Source organism: Oncorhynchus mykiss, chromosome 19 (assembly GCF_057628025.1).
Source record: "Oncorhynchus mykiss isolate SJ-2025 chromosome 19, ASM5762802v1, whole genome shotgun sequence".
NCBI lineage: Eukaryota > Metazoa > Chordata > Actinopteri > Salmoniformes > Salmonidae > Oncorhynchus > Oncorhynchus mykiss.
This window is the reverse complement of record NC_143040.1, coordinates 2,336,153-2,360,542: the sequence shown is the minus strand read 5'-3', so window position 1 is coordinate 2,360,542 and position 24,390 is coordinate 2,336,153. Positions and strand designations below refer to the sequence as shown.

The 24,390-nt window shown below is 42.4% G+C and overlaps 2 protein-coding genes across 2 annotated transcripts; both read left to right on the top strand.

Moving 5' to 3' along the window:
* Nucleotides 1-3,678: 3,678 nt before the first annotated feature.
* On the top strand, nucleotides 3,679-6,454 carry LOC149974651 (protein NLRC3-like). The gene is made up of 3 exons (XM_090209784.1): nucleotides 3,679-4,096; nucleotides 4,357-4,523; nucleotides 4,623-6,454. The coding sequence occupies exons 1-3, from the start codon at nucleotides 3,708-3,710 to the stop codon at nucleotides 6,452-6,454; spliced, it is 2,388 nt and encodes a 795-aa protein (XP_090065910.1). The 5' UTR covers nucleotides 3,679-3,707.
* A 4,958-nt stretch (nucleotides 6,455-11,412) lies between these two features.
* Nucleotides 11,413-22,267, top strand: LOC118936856 (uncharacterized). The gene is made up of 16 exons (XM_090211794.1): nucleotides 11,413-11,441; nucleotides 11,568-11,572; nucleotides 11,877-11,931; nucleotides 12,100-12,273; nucleotides 12,834-12,880; nucleotides 13,017-13,572; nucleotides 14,503-15,314; nucleotides 15,796-15,833; nucleotides 17,141-17,205; nucleotides 17,338-17,552; nucleotides 17,745-18,001; nucleotides 18,700-18,834; nucleotides 18,966-19,098; nucleotides 19,200-19,229; nucleotides 20,436-20,718; nucleotides 21,375-22,267. The coding sequence occupies exons 1-16, from the start codon at nucleotides 11,413-11,415 to the stop codon at nucleotides 21,379-21,381; spliced, it is 2,841 nt and encodes a 946-aa protein (XP_090067920.1). The 3' UTR covers nucleotides 21,382-22,267.
* The last annotated feature ends 2,123 nt before the right edge of the window (nucleotides 22,268-24,390 follow it).

Genomic DNA, 24,390 nt, shown 5'->3' with positions numbered 1-24,390 from the left:
CATCGTCTGTGGACCTATTTGGGCGGTAAGCAAATTGGAGTGGGTCTAGGGTGTCAGGTAGGGTGGAGGTGATATGGTCCTTGACTAGTCTCTCAAAGCACTTCATGATGACGGAAGTGAGTGCTACGGGGCGGTAGTCGTTTAGCTCAGTTACCTTAGCTTTCTTGGGAACAGGAACAATGGTGGCCCTCTTGAAGCATGTGGGAACAGCAGACTGGTATAGGGATTGATTGAATATGTCCGTAAACACACCGGCCAGCTGGTCTGCGCATGCTCTGAGGGCGCGGCTGGGGATGCCGTCTGGGCCTGCAGCCTTGCGAGGGTTAACACGTTTAAATGTCTTACTCACCTCGGCTGCAGTGAAGGAGAGACCGCATGTTTTCGTTGCAGGCCGTGTCAGTGGCACTGTATTGTCCTCAAAGCGGGCCAAAAAGTTATTTAGTCTGCCGGGGAGCAGGACATGCTGGTCCGTGACTGGGCTGGATTTCTTCCTGTAATTCGTGATTGACTGTAGACCCTGCCACATGCCTCTTGAGTCTGAGCCGTTGAATTGAGATTCTACTTTGTCTCTGTACTGACGCTTAGCTTGTTTGATAGCCTTGCGGCGGGAATAGCTGCACTGTTTGTATTCGGTCATGTTACCAGACACCTTGCCCTGATTAAAAGCAGTGGTTCGCGCTTTCAGTTTCACGCGAATGCTGCCATCAATCCACGGTTTCTGGTTTGGGAATGTTTTAATCGTTGCTATGGGAACGACATCTTCAATGCACGTTCTAATGAACTCGCACACCGAATCAGCGTATTCGTCAATGTTGTTGTCTGACGCAATACGAAACATGTCCCAGTCCACGTGATGGAAGCAGTCTTGGAGTGTGGAGTCAGCTTGGGCGGACCAGCGTTGGACAGACCTCAGCGTGGGAGCCTCTTGTTTTAGTTTCTGTCTGTAGGCAGGGATCAACAAAATTGAGTCGTGGTCAGCTTTTCCGAAAGGGGGGCGGGGCAGGGCCTTATATGCGTCGCGGAAGTTAGAGTAACAATGATCCAAGGTCTTTCCACCCCTGGTTGCGCAATCGATATGCTGATAAAATTTAGGGAGTCTTGTTTTCAGATTAGCTTTGTTAAAATCCCCAGCTACAATGAATGCAGCCTCCGGATAAATGGTTTCCAGTTTGCAAAGAGTCAAATAAAGTTCATTCAGAGCCATCGATGTGTCTGCTTGGGGGGGGGATATATACGGCTGTGATTATAATCAAAGAGAATTCTCTTGGTAGATAATGCAGTCTACATTTGATTGTGAGGAATTCTAAATCAGGTGAACAGAAGGATTTGAGTTCCTGTATGTTTCTTTCATCACACCATGTCACGTTAGCCAAAAGGCATACGCCCCCGCCCCTCTTCTTACCAGAAAGATGTTTGTTTCTGTCTGCGCGATGCGTGGAGAAACCCGTTGGCTGCACCGCCTCGGATAGCGTCTCTCAGTGAGCCACGTTTCCGTGAAGCAAAGAACGTTACAGTCTCTGATGTCCCTCTGGAATGCTACCCTTGCTCGGATTTCATCAACCTTGTTGTCAAGAGACTGGACATTGGCAAGAAGAATGCTAGGGAGTGGTGCACGGTGTGTACGTCTCCGGAGTCTGACCAGAAGACCGCCTTGTTTCCCTCTTTTTCGTTTTTTTGGGTCACTGCATGGGATCCGCTCCGTTGTTTGTAAGGCAGAACACAGGATCCGCGTCGCGAAAAACATATTCTTGGTCGTACTGATGGTGAGTTGATGCTGATCTTATATGCAGTAGTTCTTCTCGACTGTATGTAATGAAACCTAAGATGACCTGGGGTACCAATGTAAGAAATAACACGTAAAAAAACAAAAAACTGCATAGTTTCCTAGGAACGCGAAGCGAGGCGGCCATCTCTGTCGGCGCCGGAAGTGTAAACTAGCTGTTGTTATGGAGTCAGGGGATCTAACCAGGTAGACTAGCCGTTGTTATGGAGTCAGGGGATCCAACCAGGTAGACTAGCTGTTGTTATGGAGTCAGGGGATCCAACCAGGTAGATTAGCCGTTGTTATGGAGTCAGGGGATCCAACCAGGTAGACTAGCTGTTGTTATGGAGTCAGGGGATCCAACCAGGTACACTAGCTGTTATTATGGAGTCAGGGGATCCAACCAGGTAGACTAGCTGTTGTTATGGAGTCAGGGGATCCAACCAGGTAGACTAGCTGTTGTTATGGAGTCAGGGGATCCAACCAGGTAGACTAGCTGTTGTTATGAAGTCAGGGAATCCAACCAGGTCGATTGGCTGTTGTTATGGAGTCAGCTAATGGGGATCCAACCAGGTAGACTAGCTGTTGTTATGGAGTCAGGGGATCCAATCAGGTAGACTAGCTGTTGTTATGGAGTCAGGGGATCCAATCAGGTAGACTAGCTGTTGTTCTGGAATCAGCAAATGGGGATCCAAGTCAAATCAAATGAATAACATATTGGACTGTGTATGTTTAATAACATAGTGGACTGTGAATCTTTAATAACATAGTGGACTGTGTATCTTTAATAACATAGTGGACTGTGTATCTTTAATAACATAGTGGACTGTGTATCTTTAATAACATAGTGGACTGTGTATCTTTAATAACATAGTGGACTGTGTATCTTTAATAACATATTGGACTGTGTATCTTTAATAACATAGTGGACTGTGTATCTTTAATAACATAGTGGACTGTGTATCTTTAATAACATATTGGACTGTGTATCTTTAATAACATAGTGGACTGTGTATCTTTAATAACATAGTGGACTGTGTATCTTTAATAACATAGTGGACTGTGTATCTTTAATAACATATTGGACTGTGTATCTTTAATAACATAGTGGACTGTGTATCTTTAATAACATAGTGGACTGTGTATCTTTAATAACATATTGGTCTTTGTATCTTTAATAACATATTGGACTGTGTATCTTTAATAACATATTGGACTGTGTATATTTAATAACATAGTGGACTGTGTATCTTTAATAACATATTGGACTGTGTATCTTTAATAACATAGTGGACTGTGTATCTTTAATAACATATTGGACTGTGTATCTTTAATAACATAGTGGACTGTGTATCTTTAATAACATATTGGACTGTGTATCTTTAATAACATAGTGGACTGTGTATCTTTAATAACATAGTGGACTGTGTATCTTTAATAACATATTGGACTGTGTATCTTTAATAACATAGTGGACTGTGTATCTTTAATAATATATTGGACTGTGTATCTTTAATAACATAGTGGACTGTGTATCTTTAATAACATAGTGGACTGTGTATCTTTAATAACATATTGGTCTGTGTATCTTTAATAACATATTGGACTGTGTATCTTTAATAACATATTGGACTGTGTATCTTTAATAACATAGTGGACTGTGTATCTTTAATAACATAATGGACTGTGTATCTTTAATAACATATTGGACTGTGTATCTTTAATAACATATTGGACTGTGTATCTTTAATAACATAGTGGACTGTGTATCTTTAATAACATAGTGGACTGTGTATGTTGGATACAATATGAAGTCGCTGATTGAACTCTTTGACCACAGATAGTAAATGTGTTGTCATTGTTAATGGTTCTTCAACAATGTTCAGAATATTGACTGTTCTGTTTCTTCTTATTGTAGCTGAGTGAGTTTTGACTTACATCTAATATGAGTCTCTCTGGGGAGAGAGAGGAGGAGACCACGGCCTCTAAAATGAGTCTCTCTGGGGAGAGAGGGGAGGGGACCACTGCCTCTAAAATGAGTCTCTCTGGGGAGAGAGAGGAGCGGACCACTGCCTCCAAAATGAGTCTCTCTGGGGAGAGAGAGGAGCGGACCACTGCCTCCAAAATGAGTCTCTCTGGGGAGAGAGAGGAGGAGACCACTGCCTCCAAAATGAGTCTCTCTGGGGAGAGAGAGGAGGAGACCACTGCTGCCTCTAAAATGAGTCTCTCTGGGGAGAGAGAGGAGGGGACCACTGCCTCTAAAATGAGTCTCTCTGGGGAGAGAGAGGGGGGGACCACTGCCTCTAAAATGAGTCAAGACACCAGTTCAAAGAAGTAAGAGATGAATTGCAAAATATACATTGCTATTAAAAAAATCTAACTAATGAAAACTAATGAAAAGTGTTCCCAAATGACATGGAATGTAGATCTACATAATTCATTTAAATGGCCAAACATGGATTTACCAATTGCAGACTGTAGCTTTAAAATAAATATCAGGACTTCTAGAAGTTCCATTATACAGTTGTTAAAATGAAGTAGATGAGGTATTAATGTGATATTGATGAGGTGATCTGTCTCCCTGTTTTGTTCAGTGTCCAGAAGCCCAGAGCAGAGTCCCCTACAACCAGCCTGGTATCAATGAAGAGTGATCAGCCACCTGCTTTCAGCCAGGAACCATTACCAGATGACAATAAGGAAGTGGAGAGTTTGGACAGTGAGGATGTATTAAAGATCACACACAACCTTCTGGACAGAAGAAGTAAGACTGTGTTTCATACAATATCACAAAGAACGGTACAAAGGCCCTTATAAAACACACACAAACTTATGAGTCCCAACTCTCATTGTTTTCCTACAGGTCAAACTCTGCTGACAGTCCAACAAGACATTAAGGCTAAACTGAAACACAAGTATCAACACATATCTGAAGGAATTGGACACCATAGAAACCAAAGTCTGTTCAAGGACATCTACACAGAGCTCTACATCACAGAGGGTGGAAGTGGAGGGCTCAATAATGAACATGAGGTTAGACAGATAGAGATGGCATCCAAGAAACAAACCACACAAGAGACACCAATCAAATGCAACGACATCTTCAAGCCTTTACCTGGACAAGACAAACCAATCAGAACTGTGCTGACAAAAGGAATCGCTGGTGTTGGAAAAACAGTCTCTGTGCAGAAGGTCATCCTTGACTGGGCAGAAGGAAAAGCAAATCAGGACGTTCATTTCATGTTTCCTCTTCCTTTCCGTGATCTGAACCTGAAAAAGGACCAATACAGTCTGATGCAACTTCTTGCCCACTACTTCTCAGAGCTGAAAGAGATTGACAGCATTGAAGATGGTGAAAGCAAAACTGTTTTCATTTTTGATGGTCTGGATGAGTGTCGACTTCCTCTAGACTTCAAAAACAATGAGAAGTGCTGTGATCTCACGAAGCCAACCTCAGTGGATGTGCTGCTGACAAACCTCATCGAGGGGAATCTGCTTCCCTCTGCACTCCTCTGGATAACCACACGGCCTGCAGCAGCCAATCAGATCCCTCCTGAGTGTGCTGACCAGGTGACAGAGGTAAGAGGGTTCAATGATCCACAGAAGGAGGAGTACTTCAGGAAGAAGATCCCAGATCAGAATCTGGCCAATGAAATCATCAAACACATGAAGACATCAAGGAGCCTCCACATCATGTGCCACATGCCAGTCTTCTGTTGGATATCAGCCACTGTCCTTGAGATGATACTGAAAGGGGCAGAGAAGGATGAAGTCGTCAAAACTCTGACCCAGATGTACTTACACTTCATGCTCATCCAAATCATTGTGAAGAACAGGAAGTACAACAAAACCACAGAGACAAACCCAAAGGAACTGTCTCAGTCAGACAAAGAGATGATCCTGAAACTGTCAAAGCTGGCTTTCCAACAGCTGCAAAAGGGCAACCTGATCTTCTATGAGGAGGACCTGAGAGAGTGTGGCCTTGATGTCACAGAGGCATCAGAGTACTCAGCATTGTGTACAGAGATCTTTAAAGAAGAATCTGGGCTGTACCAAGACAAGGTCTACAGCTTTGTGCATCTGAGCATTCAGGAGTTTCTAGCAGCAGTGCATGCTTTAGAATCATGTCTGTCCAAGAAGGATATTGTTTTCCCCCATGATGATGAAGATGAGGAGGAGAAGGATGTTGAAGATGATGAAGAGAAGGGGTCAATCCAGTTGTCTGACTTACACAGGAGAGCAGTGGACCAGGCCTTGAAGAGTGAGAATGGACACCTGGACCTGTTCCTCCGCTTCCTTCTGGGTCTCTCACTGGAGTCCAATCAGAATCTGTTACGAGGCCTTCTGACACAGACAGGAAGTACAACACAGACCAATGAGGAAACAGTTAAGAGAACAGTCAGGTACCTTTCAGACAAGATCAACCAGGAATCCTCACCAGAAAGGATCATCAACTTGTTCCACTGTCTGAATGAACTTGGTGCCAATTCTCTTGTTGAAGACATGCAGACCTCCCTGCATTCAGGAACTCTTTCAGAAACAAGACTAGAACCTGACCAATGTTCAGCCCTGGCCTACCTGTTACTGATGTCAGAGGAGGTGCTGGAGGCGTTTGACCTGAAGACATACAACACATCAGAGAAAGGTTATCAGAGGTTGCTGCCGGTAGTGAGAACCTGTAAGAGAGCACTGTAAGTTCTGTTATTGAGTTGATGTGTATACAGTTTCATTATAATGAAGGATTTGTATATCTAACAGACTATATCCTCTCTCCAGACTGGATCACTGTAAGCTCACATATAAATCCTGTGAGACTCTGACCTCAGCTCTGCAGACACCAAACTCCCCCGTAAGAGAACTGGACCTCAGCTACAATGACCTGGGAGACAGAGGAGTGGAGCTGCTCTGTGTTGGACTAACCAGTCCACTATGCAACATACAGACACTAGTGTGAGTAAAATATCTTCAGTATCTACTGTGTGTTTATATAGTTTGTAGTTAGTTAGTATGTGTATGTTTAACATTATTTGAATATCTTGGTAAATATGCAGAAACATACATACAATGTGATAAATATATCAAACTAAGGTTGAGAATATCTTGAGTGAGATAGTATGTTTTTAGCATTGGTGAATCATGTGTCCTTTTGTTATTGTCTTAATGTATCTCATTATTCTTAAAGCGTTGCATATTTAACAGTGTATCGACATTAGTGGTCAAACGATTATGATTTTTACACCGATACCGAATATTGGAGGACCAAAAAAAGCCGAAACCGATTAATTGGACAATTTTGTATTTTTTATCACAAATTAGACACCTTGCTTTCCCTGGTGCCAATTCAATGTCATTGTCCCACACTGGTGCTCTGCTTTTCTCTGCTATCTGTAAAATTAATATAATCGTACACACACACACACACACACACACACACACAGCTCTCTGAAGTGACAGGGATACTGAAGAGTCTGCTTAGGAGACACAAATACTCTCAACTGTTTGAATAATTAAACTAGAGTTGAAGTTACCTGTGATGAATGTTGAAAACAACTGTAATTTGTATATGCAGGAAATCCTATTTTAATAATGGACATGGTATGTATTGACTACCAAAGTGTGAGTCATAAATCCCATGACACCTTCCAGCAAAATCTGAAAAGCGGTTCTTTCATTTATATATTCCATAGGATATGTTTAGATTCACTTCAAATCAGGTCTGTGTTTCGTGTAGGTTTACACCACCTTGCCAATTTAATAACTGTGTAGATATCCATAGGACAAGGTAACTCTGATCAGTATTGGCTAAATATTAACGAAGATTTTTTTTTTAATTGTAGAGTGGATTTCTGAAAATATGTTGACAAACGTTACCTTATCCTAGCGAGATTTACACGACTATCAAAACTCCGAGGCGTTTCAAGCCTTCACAAAACACAGACCGTATTTGAAGTAGATCAAGACATTCTCTACGGAAGACACGAACGGTAAAATAATGAAGGAACCCCTTTCGAGTTCAGCCGCAAAGGAATTATGACGCCGCGACTATTTCTCTCTATACCATTTGTATTTCATATACCTCTGACTATTGGATGTTCTGATAGGCACTTTAGTATCGCCAGCCTGATCTCAGGAGTTGATAGGCGTGAAGTCATAAACTGCGTCAAGCATTGCGAAGAGTTGCCGGGAAACGGAGTAAAGGGCTGTTTGAATGAATGCTTACGAGTCTGCTGCTGCCTACCACCGCTCAGTCAGACTGCTCTATCAAATGACTCAATTTCCCTAGTTAATATGTCCCGCTAACTTGAATTTCTTTCAACTAAATATGCAGGTTTAAAAAAAATATATACTTCTGTGTATTGATTAAGAATGGCATTGATGTTTATGGTTAGGTACATTTGTGCAACGATTGTGCTTTTTTCGGCAATGCGCTTTTGTTAAATCATCAGCCGTTTGGCGAAGTAGGCTGTGATTCGATGATAAATTATACGGCACTGCATTGATTATATGCAACGCCTAACCTAGTAATATCATCAACCATGTGTAGTTAACTAGTGATCATGTGAAGATAGTTTTTTATAAGGTAAGTTTAATGCTAGTTAGCAACTTACCTTGGCTCCTTGCAGCAACAAGGTCCTTTTGATGCTGCACTTGTGTAACAGGTGGTCAGCCACGCAGTCTCCTCATGGAGTAACAGGTGGTCAGCCTGCCACGCAGTCTCCTCATGGATTGCAATTTAATCGGCCATAATCGGCATCCAAAAATGCTGATTACCGATTATGAAAACTTAATTAATCGGCCGACCTCTAATCGGCATATCTCCTCTCTCCAGACTGGTTGACTGTAAAATCACACATGAATCCTGTGAGACTCTGACCTCAGCTCTGCAGACACCAAACTCCCCCTTGAGAGAACTGAACCTCAGCAACAATGACCTGGGAGACAGAGGAGTGGAGCTGCTCTGTGTTGGACTAACCAGTCCACTCTGCAACATACAGACACTAGTGTGAGTTAAATATCTCAAATCAAATCAAATGTATTTGTCACAAACACATGGTTAGCAGATGTTAATGCGAGTGTTGCGAAATGCTTGTGCTTCTAGTTCCGACAATGCAGTAATAACCAATGAGTAATCTAACCTAACAATTCCACAACTACTACCTTATACACACAAGTGTAAAAGGATAAAGAATATGTACATAAAGATATATGAATGAGTGATGGTACAGAACGGCATAGGCAAGATGCAGTAGATGGTATCGAGTACAGTTTATGAGATGAGTAATGCAGGGTATGTAAGCATTATATTAAGTAGCATTGTTTTAAAGTGGCTAGTGATATATATTTTACATCAATTTCCATCAATTCCCATTATTAAAGTGGCTGGAGTTGAGTCAGTGTGTTGGCAGCAGCCACTCAATGTTAGTGGTGGCTGTTTAACAGTCTTATGGCCTTGAGATAGAAGCTGTTTTTCAGTCTCTCAGTCCTTGCTTTGATGCACCTGTACTGATCTCGCCTTCTGGATGATAGCGGGGTGAACAGGCAGTGGCTCGGGTGGTTGTTGTCCTTGATGATCTTTATGGCCTTCCTGTGACATCGGGTTGTGTAGGTGTCCTGGAGGGCCGGTAGTTTGCCCCCGGTGATGCGTTGTGCAGACCTCACTACCCTCTGGAGAGCCTTACGGTTGAGGGCGGAGCAGTTGCCGTACCAGGCGGTGATACAGCCCGACAGGATGCTCTTGATTGTGCATCTGTAGAAGTTTGTGAGTGCTTTTGGTGAAAAGCCAAATTTCTTCAGCCTCCTGAGGTTGAAGAGGCGCTGCTACGCCTTCTTCACGACGCTGTCTGTGTGGGTGGACCAATTCAGTTTGTCCATGATGTGTACGCAGAGGAACTTAACTTACTACCCTCTCCAATACTGTCCCATCGATGTGGATAGGGGGGTGCTGCCTCTGCTGTTTCCTGGAGTCCACAATCATCTCCTTTGTTTTGTTGACATTGAGTGTGAGGTTATTGGGGAGATGTTGTTGCCTACCCTCACCACCTGGGATCGGCCCGTCAGGAAGTCCAGTACCCAGTTGCACAGGGTGGGGTCGAGAACCAGGGTCTCGAGCTTGGTGACGAGTTTGGAGGGTACTATGGTGTTAAATGCTGAGCTGTAGTTGATGAACAGCATTCTCACATAGGTATTCCTCTTGTCCAGATGGGTTAGGGCAGTGTGCAGTGTGGTTGAGATTGCATCGTCTGTGGACCTATTTGGGCGGTAAGCAAATTGGAGTGGGTCTAGGGTGTCAGGTAGGGTGGAGGTGATATGGTCCTTGACTAGTCTCTCAAAGCACTTCATGATGACGGAAGTGAGTGCTACGGGGCGGTAGTCGTTTAGCTCAGTTACCTTAGCTTTCTTGGGAACAGGGAGAATGGTGGCCCTCTTGAAGCATGTGGGAACAGCAGACTGGGATAAGGATTGATTGAATATGTCCGTAATCTTCAGTATCCACTGTGTGTTTTATATATTTTGTATATAGTAAGTATGTGTATGTTTTTAACATTGTTTAATAATTTCCTCCTGTTATTGTCTTAATGAATAACATTATTCTTAAATCTTTGCATATTTAACAGTGTATCAACATATCTCCTCTCTCCAGACTGGTTGACTGTGAACTCACATATGAATCCTGTGAGACTCTGGCCTCAGCTCTGCAGACACCAAACTCCCCCGTAAGAGAACTGGACCTCAGCTACAATGACCTGGGAGACAGAGGAGTGGAGCTGCTCTGTGTTGGACTAACCAGTCCCCTCTGCAACATACAGACACTAGTGTGAGTTCAATATCTTCAGTATCCACTGTTTTTATAGTGTTTATATATTTTGTATGTAGCTAGTATGTGTTAGGTTTTTAACATTATTTTAACATCTTGGTAAATATGCTGAAACATTCATCAAACGTGATAAATATATCAAACTAAGGTTAAATATCTTGTGTGAGTTAGTATGTGTTTTTAGAGAAAAAAAATGTTTTACTATTGGAACCAAGACTTAAAAATAACTGAAATTGGCACAAGATGGAGGGAATGTTGGAACATAACTAATGAAATTAAAGTCAGCAAAAATGTATGGTTAATCCAGTATAAAGTAATGTATAGAATTTGTTACACAAGACAAAATTAACAAATTCTACAGCACAACGACAGAGCCATGTCTTAAGTGTAAAACTAACAATGAGTCAATAATTCATGCTTTCTGGGAATGCTATAATTCCTAAAGTTATGGGCGGAGATAGAAGTTGTCTGTCAGAAGTATTACAATGTAAACATACTGTCTGCATATTTCATGACATGGCATATAGGGGGTGTAGAGAGAGACCCAATGAGCTGGACGATTCTCTTCTCATCACTCATCTTGTAAAAACGTATACTAAATATATATAAAATAATTAAAAGGGTAAAAAGTATTTTTTTAACATTGGTAAATCATGTCCTTCTGTTATTGTCTTAATGCATCTCATTATTGTTAAATCTTTGCATATTTAACAGTGAATCAACATATCTCCTCTCTCCAGACTGGCTGACTGTTACCTCACATATAAATCCTGTGAGACTCTGACCTCAGCTCTGCAGACACCAAACTCCCCCCTGAGAGAACTGGACCTCAGCTACAATGACCTGGGAGACAGAGGAGTGGAGCTGGTCTGTGTTGGACTAACCAGTCCACTCTGCAACATACAGACACTAGTGTGAGTTAAATATCTTCATTATATGTTATTATGTGGATGTTTTCAACATGTATTAATCATGTGCTCTTCTGCCCTCTAGTCTTGGTCAGTGTGGTCTGACAGAGGGTTGCTGTCCAGATCTGGCCTCAGTCCTGAGTTCACCCAGCTCACAACTGAAACAACTGGAGCTGAGAGACAATGACCTGCAGGACTCAGGAGTTACACTGCTGTCTGCTGGACTGGAGGATCCAGACTGTAAACTACACACACTGGGGTAAGTATAGCTGTTTCAGTCAGGTCTGTACTGAGCTGAGTTACACTGCTGTCTGCTGGACTGGAGGATCCAGACTGTAAACTACACACACTGGGGTAAGTACAGCTGTTTCAGTCAGGTTGGTACTGAGCTGAGTTACACTGCTGTCTGCTGGACTGGAGGATCCAGACTGTAAACTACACACACTGGGGTAAGTACAGCTGTTACATTCAGGTCGGTACTGAGCTGAGTAAAACAAAAACTCTCAAAATCTGATGTTTCATCACAATATTTGTGTCGTGTACAAATGAATTGGTGTCCTACAAGATGATTGACACCCGTACACCAACCTAGACAGCTGTTGTGTGTCTCTTTGTAGGCTGTCTGGCTGTCTGGTCACAGAGGAGGGCTGTGCTGCTCTGTCTTCAGCTCTGAGGTCAAACCCCTCCCACCTGAAAGAGCTGGACCTGAGCTACAATCACCCAGGAGACTCTGCAGGGGGACTGCTTTCAGCTGCTCTGAGGGATCCCACATATAAACTGATGAAGCTGAAGTAAGTCAGAATAGATGTCCTAATAGTGTGAGAAGTGGTTGTGTCATATGTAGTGTAGTAGGGTCAGTAACATGAGGACATGATGGTAGAATTAAGGGGAAGTTTACTCAGCAGGCTGAGCAATCCAACACAGCATACATCATCACCACATGAATACTCTTCTTCTGCATCTCTGATATCCTGTTGGAATTGTACTCTGTTCTGTATGCAGTATGTAGGATATAATACCTGTATGTCTCTAGTAATGAATTGTACTCCGTTCTGTATGCAGTAGGTAGGATAGAATACCTGTATGTCTCTAGTCATGAATTGTACTCCGTTCTGTATGCAGTAGGTAGGATATAATACCTGTATATCTCTAGTAATGAACTGTACTCCGTTCTGTATGCAGTAGGTAGGATATAATACCTGTATGTCTCTAGTATTGATTTGTACTCTGTTCTGTATGCAGTAGGTAGGATAGTAATGAACTGGGATAGTGCACCAGAACACAACAATATGGTTTAAATGTTGACTGCTTTATTAGGTCTTTGTCAGTCAATAACCTGTTTCTCCTACAGTGTGGATCATGGTGGAGAGTGCAGGCTGAAATCAGGGCCGAGGAAATGTAAGTCTCTTCAATCCTAATTAACTGAATACTCAGAACTATAGTAACATAGTAACCAATCAATACTTGTTCTGTACCTACAAAACAACATTTTATATGAAGATGTGGTTTGATTAAACTCTCCTTTTGTCTACAGATGCCTGTCATCTCACCCTGGACCCAAATACAGCACACCCAAACCTGAGACTGTCTGAGGGGAACAGGAAGTTGAAACGGGTGGTGGAGGACCAGCATTATGAAGACCATCCAGAAAGATTTGACTTTCATCCCCAAGTTCTCTGCAGAGAAGGCTTATCTGGAGGTCGTTATTACTGGGAGGTGGAGAGGGATGGTGACGGGGCTTTCATTGGTGTGGTGTACAAAGGAATGAAGAGGAAGGGAGGGAAGATTGACCGTAGGATTGGACACAATAAGGAGTCCTGGTGTTTAGTCTGCTATGATAGTGCTTATAACTTTTACCATAATGGAGTCATCAGATACAGTCGACCAGATACTTGTCCTGTTTCTAAGAGAGTTGGAGTGTATCTGGACTGGCCAGCTGGTACTTTGTCCTTCTATAGTGTGTCCTCCTCTGGTACAGTGACACACTTCTACACAGAACACACCACATTCACTGAACCCCTCTATCCTGGGTTTATAATGTACTCCTCCTCAGTGACCCTGTGTCCGATAGATGACCAACACATTCAGAGGTGAGTCATAGCGATGATTTATAATTTGTTTCCTCTGGAATCATTTCTACAATTATATTAGTAGTAGTGGTGTGTATTAATGTGTTCTGTTGGACCTACAGACAGTTAGATTAGTAGTAGTGGTGTGTTGTGTTCTGTTGGACCTACAGACAGTTAGATTAGTAGTAGTGGTGTGTTTTAATGGGTTCTGTTGGACCTACAGACAGTTAGATTAGTAGTAGTGGTGTGTTTTAATGTGTTCTGTTGGACCTGCAGACAGTTAGATTAGTAGTAGTGGTGTGTTGGGTTCTGTTGGACCTACAGACAGTTAGATTAGTAGTAGTGGTGTGTTTTAATGTGTTCTGTTGGACCTACAGACAGTTAGATTAGTAGTAGTGGTGTGTTGGGTTCTGTTGGACCTACAGACAGTTAGATTAGTAGTAGTGGTGTGTTGGGTTCTGTTGGACCTACAGACAGTTAGATTAGTAGTAGAGGTGTGTTTTAATGTGTTCTGTTGGACCTACAGACAGTTAGATTAGTAGTAGTGGTGTGTTGTGTTCTGTTGGACCTACAGACAGTTAGATTAGTAGTAGTGGTGTGTTGGGTTCTGTTGGACCTACAGACAGTTAGATTAGTAGAGGTGTGTTTTAATGTGTTCTGTTGGACCTACAGACAGTTAGATTAGTAGTAGTGGTGTGTTTTAATGTGTTCTGTTGGACCTACAGACAGGTAGACTGTGCCTAGTTAAATATCACCATCAGTATTGACTTTATGGAAGGTGACATAGTGGGTTATGTCACATTTAGGCAATGCACCCTACATAGGGACCTGATCTGTCACCCTTTATACACCCTTTGTACTGCTTATGAAGACTGTATGTATGCTATATACAGCCTTTATAAGTTGTATTTAGTTTAATCACAGTCTATCCTTCTGCTTTACCAACACCAGAGACCATGGTAGAGAGAGTTGGATCAAGTCTGGACCTGAGGACACCAGAGACCATGGTGGAGAGAGTTGGATCAAGTCTGAACCTGAGGACACCAGAGACCATGGTGGAGAGAGTTGTATCGAGCCTGAACCTGAGAACACCAGAGACCACGGTGGAGAGAGTTGTATCAAGCCTGGACCTGAGGACACCAGAGACCATGGTGGAGAGAGTTGGATCAAGCCTGGACCTGAGGACACCAGTGACCATGGTGGAGAGAGTTGGATCAAGCCTGGACCTGAGGACACCAGAGACCATGGTGGAGAGAGTTGGATCAAGCCTGGACCTGAGGACACCAGTGACCATGGTGGAGAGTGTTGTATCAAGCCTAGACCTGAGGACACCAGAGACCATGGTGGAGAGAGTTGGATCAAGCCTGGACCTGAGAACACCAGAGACCATGGTGGAGAGTGTTGGATCAAGCCTAGACCTGAGGACACCAGAGACCATGGTGGAGAGAGTTGGATCAAGCCTGGACCTGAGAACACCAGAGACCATGGTGGAGAGTGTTGGATCAAGCCTGGACCTGAGGACACCAGAGACCATGGCTTAGAGAGTTGTATCAAGTCTGGACCTGAGGACACCAGAGACCATGGTGGAGAGTGTTGTATCAAGTCTGGACCTGAGGACACCAGAGACCATGGTGGAGAGAGTTGTATCAAGTCTGGACCTGGGGACACCAGAGACCATGGTGAAGAGTGTTGGACCAAGCCTGGACCTGAGAACACCAGAGACCATGGTGAAGAGTGTTGGATCAAGTTTGGACCTGAGAAATGTGAGTGTTATCTGATAATTGTTTATGACTCAAAATATTTTTAAAGCGTTCATTGCAGTTGATTCCCAGGCAATTAACAAAATCATGATCTATTTGGTCAAAACAAAATTAAAGGTAGAGTCAGCGATATGACGTAGATGCACAAAGGTAACAGCATAGTGGGTCAGCATCTTGCTCATCACAATATCTGTGGTGCTGCTCGTACATCATCATTTAGCTGACTCTACCTTTAAGCTCTCATCCTAGAATCTATCAGAAATCAGGCCCCCAACATCTACAAAACATGGACCAGAACGATGTTGTTTCCTGCTTCCACAAACATTAATTAATATAACACTTATGTCAGATTATGGTATGCTAATGAGTGTACATTCTGAAACTGTTGCTCACTTATATTCATTTTTATTACAATTCTATTTAATGATTATTAATTCATTATTACATGAGATTGTCCATTTTAAATAACTACTTTTGCCTTCAGGGATTCCTCAGACCTGTAAGACTTGTGACCATGTTGAGGTAAGTAATAATGTCAATTCTTACTTTTACATACCTGCAGGAGTCAGGCACAGACTCAAAGCCAGGTGTGTACTGACCAACCATTCATACTGGGAAATAGACAGTCCTGTGTTCTGCTTTAGTAATATAAACACAGTCTCAAAGCCAGGTGTGTACTGACCAACCATTCATACTGGGATATAGACAGTCCTGGGTTCTGCTTTAGTAATATAAACACAGTCTCAAAGCCAGGTGTGTACTGACCAACCATTCATACTGGGATATAGACAGTCCTGGGTTCTGCTTTAGTAATATAAACACAGTCTCAAAGCCAGGTGTGTACTGACCAACCATTCATACTGGGATATAGACAGTCCTGTGTTCTGCTTTAGTAATATAAACACAGTCTCAAAGCCAGGTGTGTACTGACCAACCATTCATACTGGGATATAGACAGTCCTGTGTTCTGCTTTAGTAATATAAACACAGTCTCAAAGCCAGGTGTGTACTGACCAACCATTCATACTGGGATATAGACAGTCCTGTGTTCTGCTTTAGTAATATAAACACAGTCTCAAAGCCAGATGTGTACTGACCAACCATTCATACTGGGATATAGACAGTCCTGTGTTCTGCTTTAGTAATATAAACACAGTCTCAAAGCCAGGTGTGTACTGACCAACCATTCATACTGGGATATAGACAGTCCTGTGTTCTGCTTTAGTAATATAAACACAGTCTCAAAGCCAGGTGTGTACTGACCAACCATTCATACTGGGATATAGACAGTCCTGTGTTCTGCTTTAGTAATATAAACACAGTCTCAAAGCCAGGTGTGTACTGACCAACCATTCATACTGGGATATAGACAGTCCTGTGTTCTGCTTTAGTAATATAAACACAGTCTCAAAGCCAGGTGTGTACTGACCAACCATTCATACTGGGATATAGACAGTCCTGTGTTCTGCTTTAGTAATATAAACACAGTCTCAAAGCCAGGTGTGTACTGACCAACCATTCATGCTGGGATATAGACAGTCCTGTGTTCTGCTTGTAGGCATGCAGGACTTTAGCTGTTGTCATATTTTGTCATTAGACAGTTTAATTGATAATTCACCAGCATTCCATGTAACATTGAATAAATACATTAGATGAGTTACTTTGGTTAATGGGCCAGTTTCCCAGACACAGATTAAGTCTAGTCCTGGACCTTATAGAACTTTCTATTGAAACTTCCATTGAGCATGCTTTTTAGTCCAGCACTAGACTCTATCTGTGTCCAGGAAACAGGCCCCATATGTATTACTGACATGCTTGTCCTTGTTCAGGACTCCACACACTGGCTTCAGATTGAACCCTTGACTTCCACTGTCCAGGGAGTGACAATGTTCAGGTAAAATAACTACTTTTAACATTTCATTCCACTTGCTAGTGTATTTCCCCATTATCTTTGGGAATAGTCTTCTAATCCAACCTCTCCATTTGACCATTGACCCTCTCTACCATATCTTGTTGTTGTCCTCAGACACAGGACACCCAAAGGGAGTTATGAGTGCACAGTGTCTGGGCTCCGCTGGCTGTGTGAGAGAGATGTCATTCTGAAGTATCACTTCAGGAACTGGGAACCCTACAGTCAACTTCTGAAAGACATGCAGTACACACAAGGTGGTCCATTGCTGGACATCACTATGGAGTTAGGTGAACTGGAGGAAGTTCATCTGCCACACTTTGTCTGTTTAGGTAAAACCATATGGAAATAGTATTCAGGAAAGACATTTCCATGTAACTGAGTTTCACTTCCTGAAATAATGAATTCATTATTCTGGGAGTTTGAGTTTACTGTGATCTGGTACTGCATATTCTTTGTGTTTTTTTAGAATAATGAATAATTCAATATTTGTCTTTCTGTCTCCTTTGTACTGTGTTGTTCAGGGACCAACCCTTCCCTGAGGAATGAGATGAAGATTCTTCATGTAGAGGAACATGGAGTGTCTTTAGAGGAAGTGCATGAGGTCACCAGATTCCATGTTAAGATTCTCCATCCCAAGTTCTCACCTATCGCTCTGATACTGAGATTACTGTCTTGGAACTTAGATGTCCACTGTGACGTGGTCCTCTATATGGCAGTAAAAAAGTCAACAGTCATTTCAAGGCTGTACCTGCTCCTCAGAAACTCCAGTCAGAAAGAGGTGAGCCACTATCACTGAAGTGACAACAGGATGTTGAAACCTACTGAAGGAAAGCTGATAGTTTGTTGAAAATCTCTAGATTACAAAGACAACGTGCAGCTCTGTGAGAAATCTATTTCTGTCTCGTTCATTTGAAGAGCCAGTAGACGGCACTCTTCCCTCTGGTCGAAGGAGAACCCAATGCCCGGGGCAGTGAAGGGGACATTGCCCTGCGTAGGGCGCTGTCTTTCAGATGGCATGTTAAACGGGTGGCCTCTCCATGGTCACTGAAGATCCCATGGCACTTATCGTAAGAGTGAGGATGTTAACCCCGGTGTCCTGACTCTCAATGGTCACTAAAGATCCAATGGCACTTATCGTAAGAGTGAGGATGTTAATCCCGGTGTCCTGACTAAATTCCCAATCTGGCCCTCATACCATCATGGCTACCTAATCATCCCCAGCTTCCAATTGGCTCATTTTCCCCCTCTCCTCTCCCCTGTAACTCTTCTCCAGGTCGTTGCTGTAAAAGAGAATCTCCTCTCAGTCAACGTACCTGGTACACCTTTAAAATAATATCCTGGTAAAATAGGGATAGTAAAACAAAAGCAAACACATTTGTTGTTGTTGACAAAAAATGGATTGCTCAGTGAGCTGCATGTTGTGTGAATTGCGAGACTACATTGTTCTGACTGACTACTACATTGCTCATTTTGTAGGCTGTTCAGGAACGGGAGAAAAGTCAGGTGTCCAAAGGATTTTCAGAATTGGTCCTGTCAAGTCCAAACGGGTCCTTAAAGCTGAACAGTTGGTTTGCGTTCAAGAATCCCCGCTCCACTTCCATCAATCCAGAGGTGTAGTTTTATCAGGCTGAGGACATGAATCTGTCATATTGTATATGAATAACTGGAATATCATTCTATTTCACTATTTCTTTCTCTCTCTGTCTGTTGTCTCAATCGTTGCACCATATGGCCTCCTACAGAAGATTCAGCTGTTACCTGCAGACACCACACCAAGCTGTTGCCAGATGATAATGGGAAACACAGGGGTGGACATTGAGATGGAGTTAATCGGGGATGATGAGAGGACAGTATGGAAATCAGTGTTATCAAAGGGTAAGAAATACTATACATGAACAGTATGTCAATCATCAATGTCCTTTTCTAACAGATGCTATTAAAATGTTTTATGATATTTTATCTTGTTTGTCTTTCAGATGTGTACAGCAACGACTCTCATCCACCATGTAGGTTTGTCTTTGTGGACGAGTTTTATAAAATGGGTTATAGAGCTAACATCTCTTCAAGTTGGGATGAAGGACACTGATGAAAGTCTTCATGAGTCGTGTTCAGTGGGGTGATGAAGGTCTTCATGAGTCGTGTTCAGTGGGGTGATGAAGGTCTTCATGAGTCGTGTTCAGTGGGGTGATGAAGGTCTTCATGAGTCGTGTTCAGTGGGGTGATGAAGGTCTTCATGAGTCGTGTTCAGTGGGGTGATGAAGGTCTTCATGAGTCATGTTCAGTGGGGTGATGAAGGTCTTCATGAGTCGTGTTCAGTGGGGTGATGAAGGTCTTCATGAGTCGTGTTCAGTGGGGTGATGAAAGTCTTCATGAGTTGTGTTCAGTGAGGTGATGAAGGTCTTCATGAGTCGTGTTCAGTGGGGTGATGAAGGTCTTCATGAGTCGTGTTCAGTGGGGTGATGAAGGTCTTCATGAGTCGTGTTCAGTGGGGTGATGAAGGTCTTCATGAGTCGGGTGCAGTGGGGTGATGAAGGTCTTCATGAGTCGTGTTCAGTGGGGTGATGAAGGTCTTCATGAGTCGTGTTCAGTGGGGTGATGAAGGTCTTCATGAGTCGTGTTCAGTGGGTGATGAAGGTGTAATGATATAAATACTTACAAAGTTACTGTAAATGAGGCCTTGTCTTTGTAGAAAGTTGAATCTGTGCTTGAAATGCGATACTTGACTGAGGGACCTTCCAGCTGTTGTATGTATGGGGGACAGGTCCAATTTGACATTACGGAGTATTTTCAGTAGACTGTTGACAAAACATTACAATTAAATCCATCTGAATCCCACTATGTAACACAATAGAGAAATCCAAGGGGTATGAACACTTTTGCCAGGCTCTGTATGTTATGTAGAATAGACAATCGTGTCAGCCAGGGTAGGTGTCAATTCCAAATAAATCAGTCAATTCAGGAAGTGAACTGAAATTCCAATTCAATAACTGGAAAAGGGCATCTACTTTTTACTGTCAGTGACTTCTCAATAAACCCAATAGGAATTTCATTTTTATTTTTTGACTGACTTCAATTGGAATTGCCTACAACCCTGGAGTCAGCTCTATTCAAGAAATGACTATCAGAGGAATGGTAACTGGAGAGACTGCAAGATGTAGAAACAGCTGCTGTTAACCCTAAAACCATATTAATTTAATTGACCTCCCCTTCAGCATTAACACTCCTTGGGATTCCTGCTGAGGAGTTTCTTCAGAAACACAGGGCTGAACTCATTCAGGGAGTCAAAAACCCAATGCCAATAGCAGATGATCTGTCGTCAAAGAGCATGATTGGTGATGAAGAGTACTCCAGAATAAAAGCTGAAACAACTGAACAGGAGCGAATGAGAGAACTACTGAATGCAGTCCTCCCTAAAGGACCAGAAGTGATGGGAGCTTGTCTCAAAGCTCTCAGTGAACATGAACACCATCTTGTTAAGTTCTTGAGTGAATCTAGGTAAGACCGGTTTCTTTTCTCCCTCCCTTGAATATGTGGAATGATTAAATATAGGTCAAATAACAACATAGCTACCCAGATCAAAGAGAAAGTACTTTTCAGAATGGAAGCATGTTTTTGTGTTGCTGCCTGTAATAAATGTGTCTTAGGACTTCTATCATAGGACCATCATCAAATCATCATCTCAGGAGTATCATAGGACCATCATCACATCATTATCTCAGGTGTATCATAGGACCATCATCAAATCATTATCTCAGGTGTATCATAGGACCATCATCACATCATTATCTCAGGTGTATCATAGGACCATCATCACATCATTATCTCAGGTGTATCATAGGACCATCATCAAATCATTATCTCAGGTGTATCATAGGACCATCATCACATCATTATCTCAGGTGTATCATAGGACCATCATCAAATCATTATCTCAGGTGTATCATAGGACCATCATCACATCATTATCTCAGGTGTATCATAGGACCATCATCACATCATTATCTCAGGTGTATCATAGGACCATCATCACATCATTATCTCAGGTGTATCATAGGACCATCATCACATCATTATCTCAGGTGTATCTCACTCCTCATTCTTCTCCATAATTTCTGATCTCTCTCTTCCCTTCTCCATCCTCTGTTTTGTAGCACCTAATCTAAAGATGCTGAGGCATGTCTCCTAGTCTGTGGACAAAGACACTTCTCCACCTAATCTGAAGATGTTAAGGCCTGTCTCCTAGTTTATGGACAAAGACACTTCTTCACCTAATCTGAAGATGTTAAGGCCTGTCTCCTAGTCTGTGGACAAAGACACTTCTTCACCTAATCTGAAGATACTGAGGCCTGTCTCCTAGTCTGTGGACAAAAGACACTTCTTCACCTAATCCGAAGATGTTAAGGCCTGTCTCCTAGTCTGTGGACAAAGACACTTCTCCACCTAATCTGAAGATGCTGAGGCCTGTCTCCTAGTCTGTGGACAAAGACACCTCTTCACCTAATCTGAAGATACTGAGGCCTGTCTCCTAGTCTGTGGACAAAGACACTTCTTCACCTAATCTGAAGATGCTGAGGCCTGTCTCCTAGTCTGTGGACAAAGACACTTCTTCACCTAATCTGAAGATGCTGAGGCCTGTCTCCTAGTCTGTGGACAAAGACACTTCTCCACCTAATCTGAAGATGCTGAGGCCTGTCTCCTAGTCTGTGGACAAAGACACTTCTCCACCTAATCTGAAGATGCTGAGGCCTGTCTCCTAGTCTGTGGACAAAGACACTTCTCCACCTAATCTGAAGATGCTGAGGCCTGTCTCCTAGTCTGTGGACAAAGACACTTCTTCACCTAATCTGAAGATGCTGAGGCCTGTCTCCTAGTCTGTGGACAAAGACACTTCTTCACCTAATCTGAAGATGCTGAGGCCTGTCTCCTAGTCTGTGGACACAGACACTTAAATTATTGTAATGGAAATGTTTATGTTTGTGCTATTATTTTAACAAATGTCTGTGTTTTATTCATGTGCTGTTCTATAAACCAATGTGTGTGTTCATTAAGTGGCTGACTGTACAAATTGTCACTATCAGTAGCTGTAATTTGGCAGTAAGGCCAGACGTTGTTTTGAGAACGAGATATCTCAGTTTCAAGGTCTCAGTTTAGAGAGAAGAAGACTGGTGACGTGTTGGTCTGTCAAATGCTATGAACCAGTATTGGTCGGTCACATGGATGGAACAAAATGGTAATGAATCATGAATAAATTATAAATATAATATAGTAATATATCTGTGTATGGCATATATAAGACAACTGCTGGGTCTGACCAGGTAGAGCTCCTGATTGACATGTGTACTATGGTTCATTGAGTTGGGTCTGACCAGGGAGAGATCCTGATTGACATGTGTACTATGGTTCATTGAGTTGGGTCTGACCAGGTAGAGATCCTGATTGACATGTGTACTATGGTTCATTGAGTTGGGTCTGACCAGGGAGAGATCCTGATTGACATGTGTACTGTGGTACATTGAGTTGGGTCTGACCAGGGAGAGATCCTGATTGACATGTGTACTATGGTTCATTGAGTTGGGTCTGACCAGGTAGAGATCCTGATTGACATGTGCACTATGGTTCATTGAGTTGGGTCTGACCAGGGAGAGATCCTGATTGATATGGGCACTATGGTTCATTGAGTTGGGTCTGACCAGGGAGAGATCCTGATTGACATGTGTACTATGGTTCATTGAGTTGGGTCTGACCAGGTAGAGATCCTGATTGACATGTGTACTATGGTTCATTGAGTTGGGTCTGACCAGGTAGAGATCCTGATTGACATGTGTACTATGGTTCATTGAGTTGGGTCTGACCAGGTAGAGCTCCTGATTGATATGGGCACTATGGTTCATTGAGTTGGGTCTGACCAGGTAGAGCTCCTGATTGATATGGGCACTATGGTTCATTGAGTTGGGTCTGACCAGGTAGAGCTCCTGATTGATATGGGCACTGTGGTACATTGAGTTGGGTCTGACCAGGTATAGTCAGATTGTAAATGTTATTCGAACATCACATATAAGTTGGAGTTTGTGTCGATTAGAGGTGATGGTGTCAGATATTGAATAGAGGTGCTGGTGTCAGATATTGAATAGAGGTGATGGTGTCAGATATTGAATAGAGGTGATGGTGTCAGATATTGAATAGAGGTGATGGTATCAGATATTGAATAGAGGTGCTGGTGTCAGATATTGAATAGAGGTGATGGTGTCAGATATTGAATAGAGGTGCTGGTGTCAGATATTGAATAGAGGTGATGGTGTCAGATATTGAATAGAGGTGTTAGTGTCAGATATTGAATACGGACCCTGCCCCCCACCACGATAGCAGTTCCCCTATTCCACCACGTGGCACTGTTCTGTACGTACCATGGTCATGGGGCTGAACACTGTCAAGATAACATGTATATTGATACATATCTCACACTCTGTGGAAATGATCCACAGCATGTTTTAGGCACAGATTAGCGCCTATGTAAGATTAATAAATGAGGCCTTTATATGGATTATTATCGTATCAAATGACCTGATGTGGTCAGATTATATACAGCCTGTCAAGACGTGTTGAATTCACACTGGAAATACAAATAAATTAAACAATACTGTCATTATTACTCTCACAATTTCACACATTTTCAACATACAGAATATTTTCCCCATTCTACACTTGACAAGCCGTTCCCTCATTCCACCACGTGGCACTGTTCTGTACGTACCATGGTCACGGGGCTGCACACTGTCAAGATAACGTTTATATTGATACATCTCACACTTTTCGTGGTAATGATCCCTAGCATGGTTCACACACAGATTATCTCCTACGTCTGATTAATTAAATGAGGCCTCAGGTAATGAATAATAATAATAATAACAACAGTAAAAAATATTCATTATTTTGAAAACAAGGAAAATCTTAAAGTGCATAAAATAAAGGAGAAAATAAAGGTGAACAAACAACACATTAGTGTGTTTGGGGGGGTTGAAACAGAATTGTATTTTAGAACAAAACAGGACAGAAACAAAACTATGAGAAGACGGGAGACAAATCCAAAGGAAATTAAACCAAAGCTGGTTTGTTGTTACTAATGACCACCATGGATCACTTCCTCATTTACACATTACCCAAACAGAC

Coding starts and splice junctions, on each gene's coding strand:
- LOC149974651 (XM_090209784.1), top strand. CDS start 3,708: ATGAGTCTCTCTGGGGAGAGAGAGGAGGAGACCACGGCCTCTAAAATG. Junction 4,097..4,356: donor CAAGACACCAGTTCAAAGAA/GTAAGAGATGAA, acceptor TGTTTTGTTCAG/TGTCCAGAAGCCCAGAGCAG. Junction 4,524..4,622: donor CAACCTTCTGGACAGAAGAA/GTAAGACTGTGT, acceptor GTTTTCCTACAG/GTCAAACTCTGCTGACAGTC.
- LOC118936856 (XM_090211794.1), top strand. CDS start 11,413: ATGACCTGGGAGACAGAGGAGTGGAGCTG. Junction 13,573..14,502: donor GATGACCAACACATTCAGAG/GTGAGTCATAGC, acceptor TACCAACACCAG/AGACCATGGTAGAGAGAGTT. Junction 18,002..18,699: donor GAAACTCCAGTCAGAAAGAG/GTGAGCCACTAT, acceptor CTCATTTTGTAG/GCTGTTCAGGAACGGGAGAA.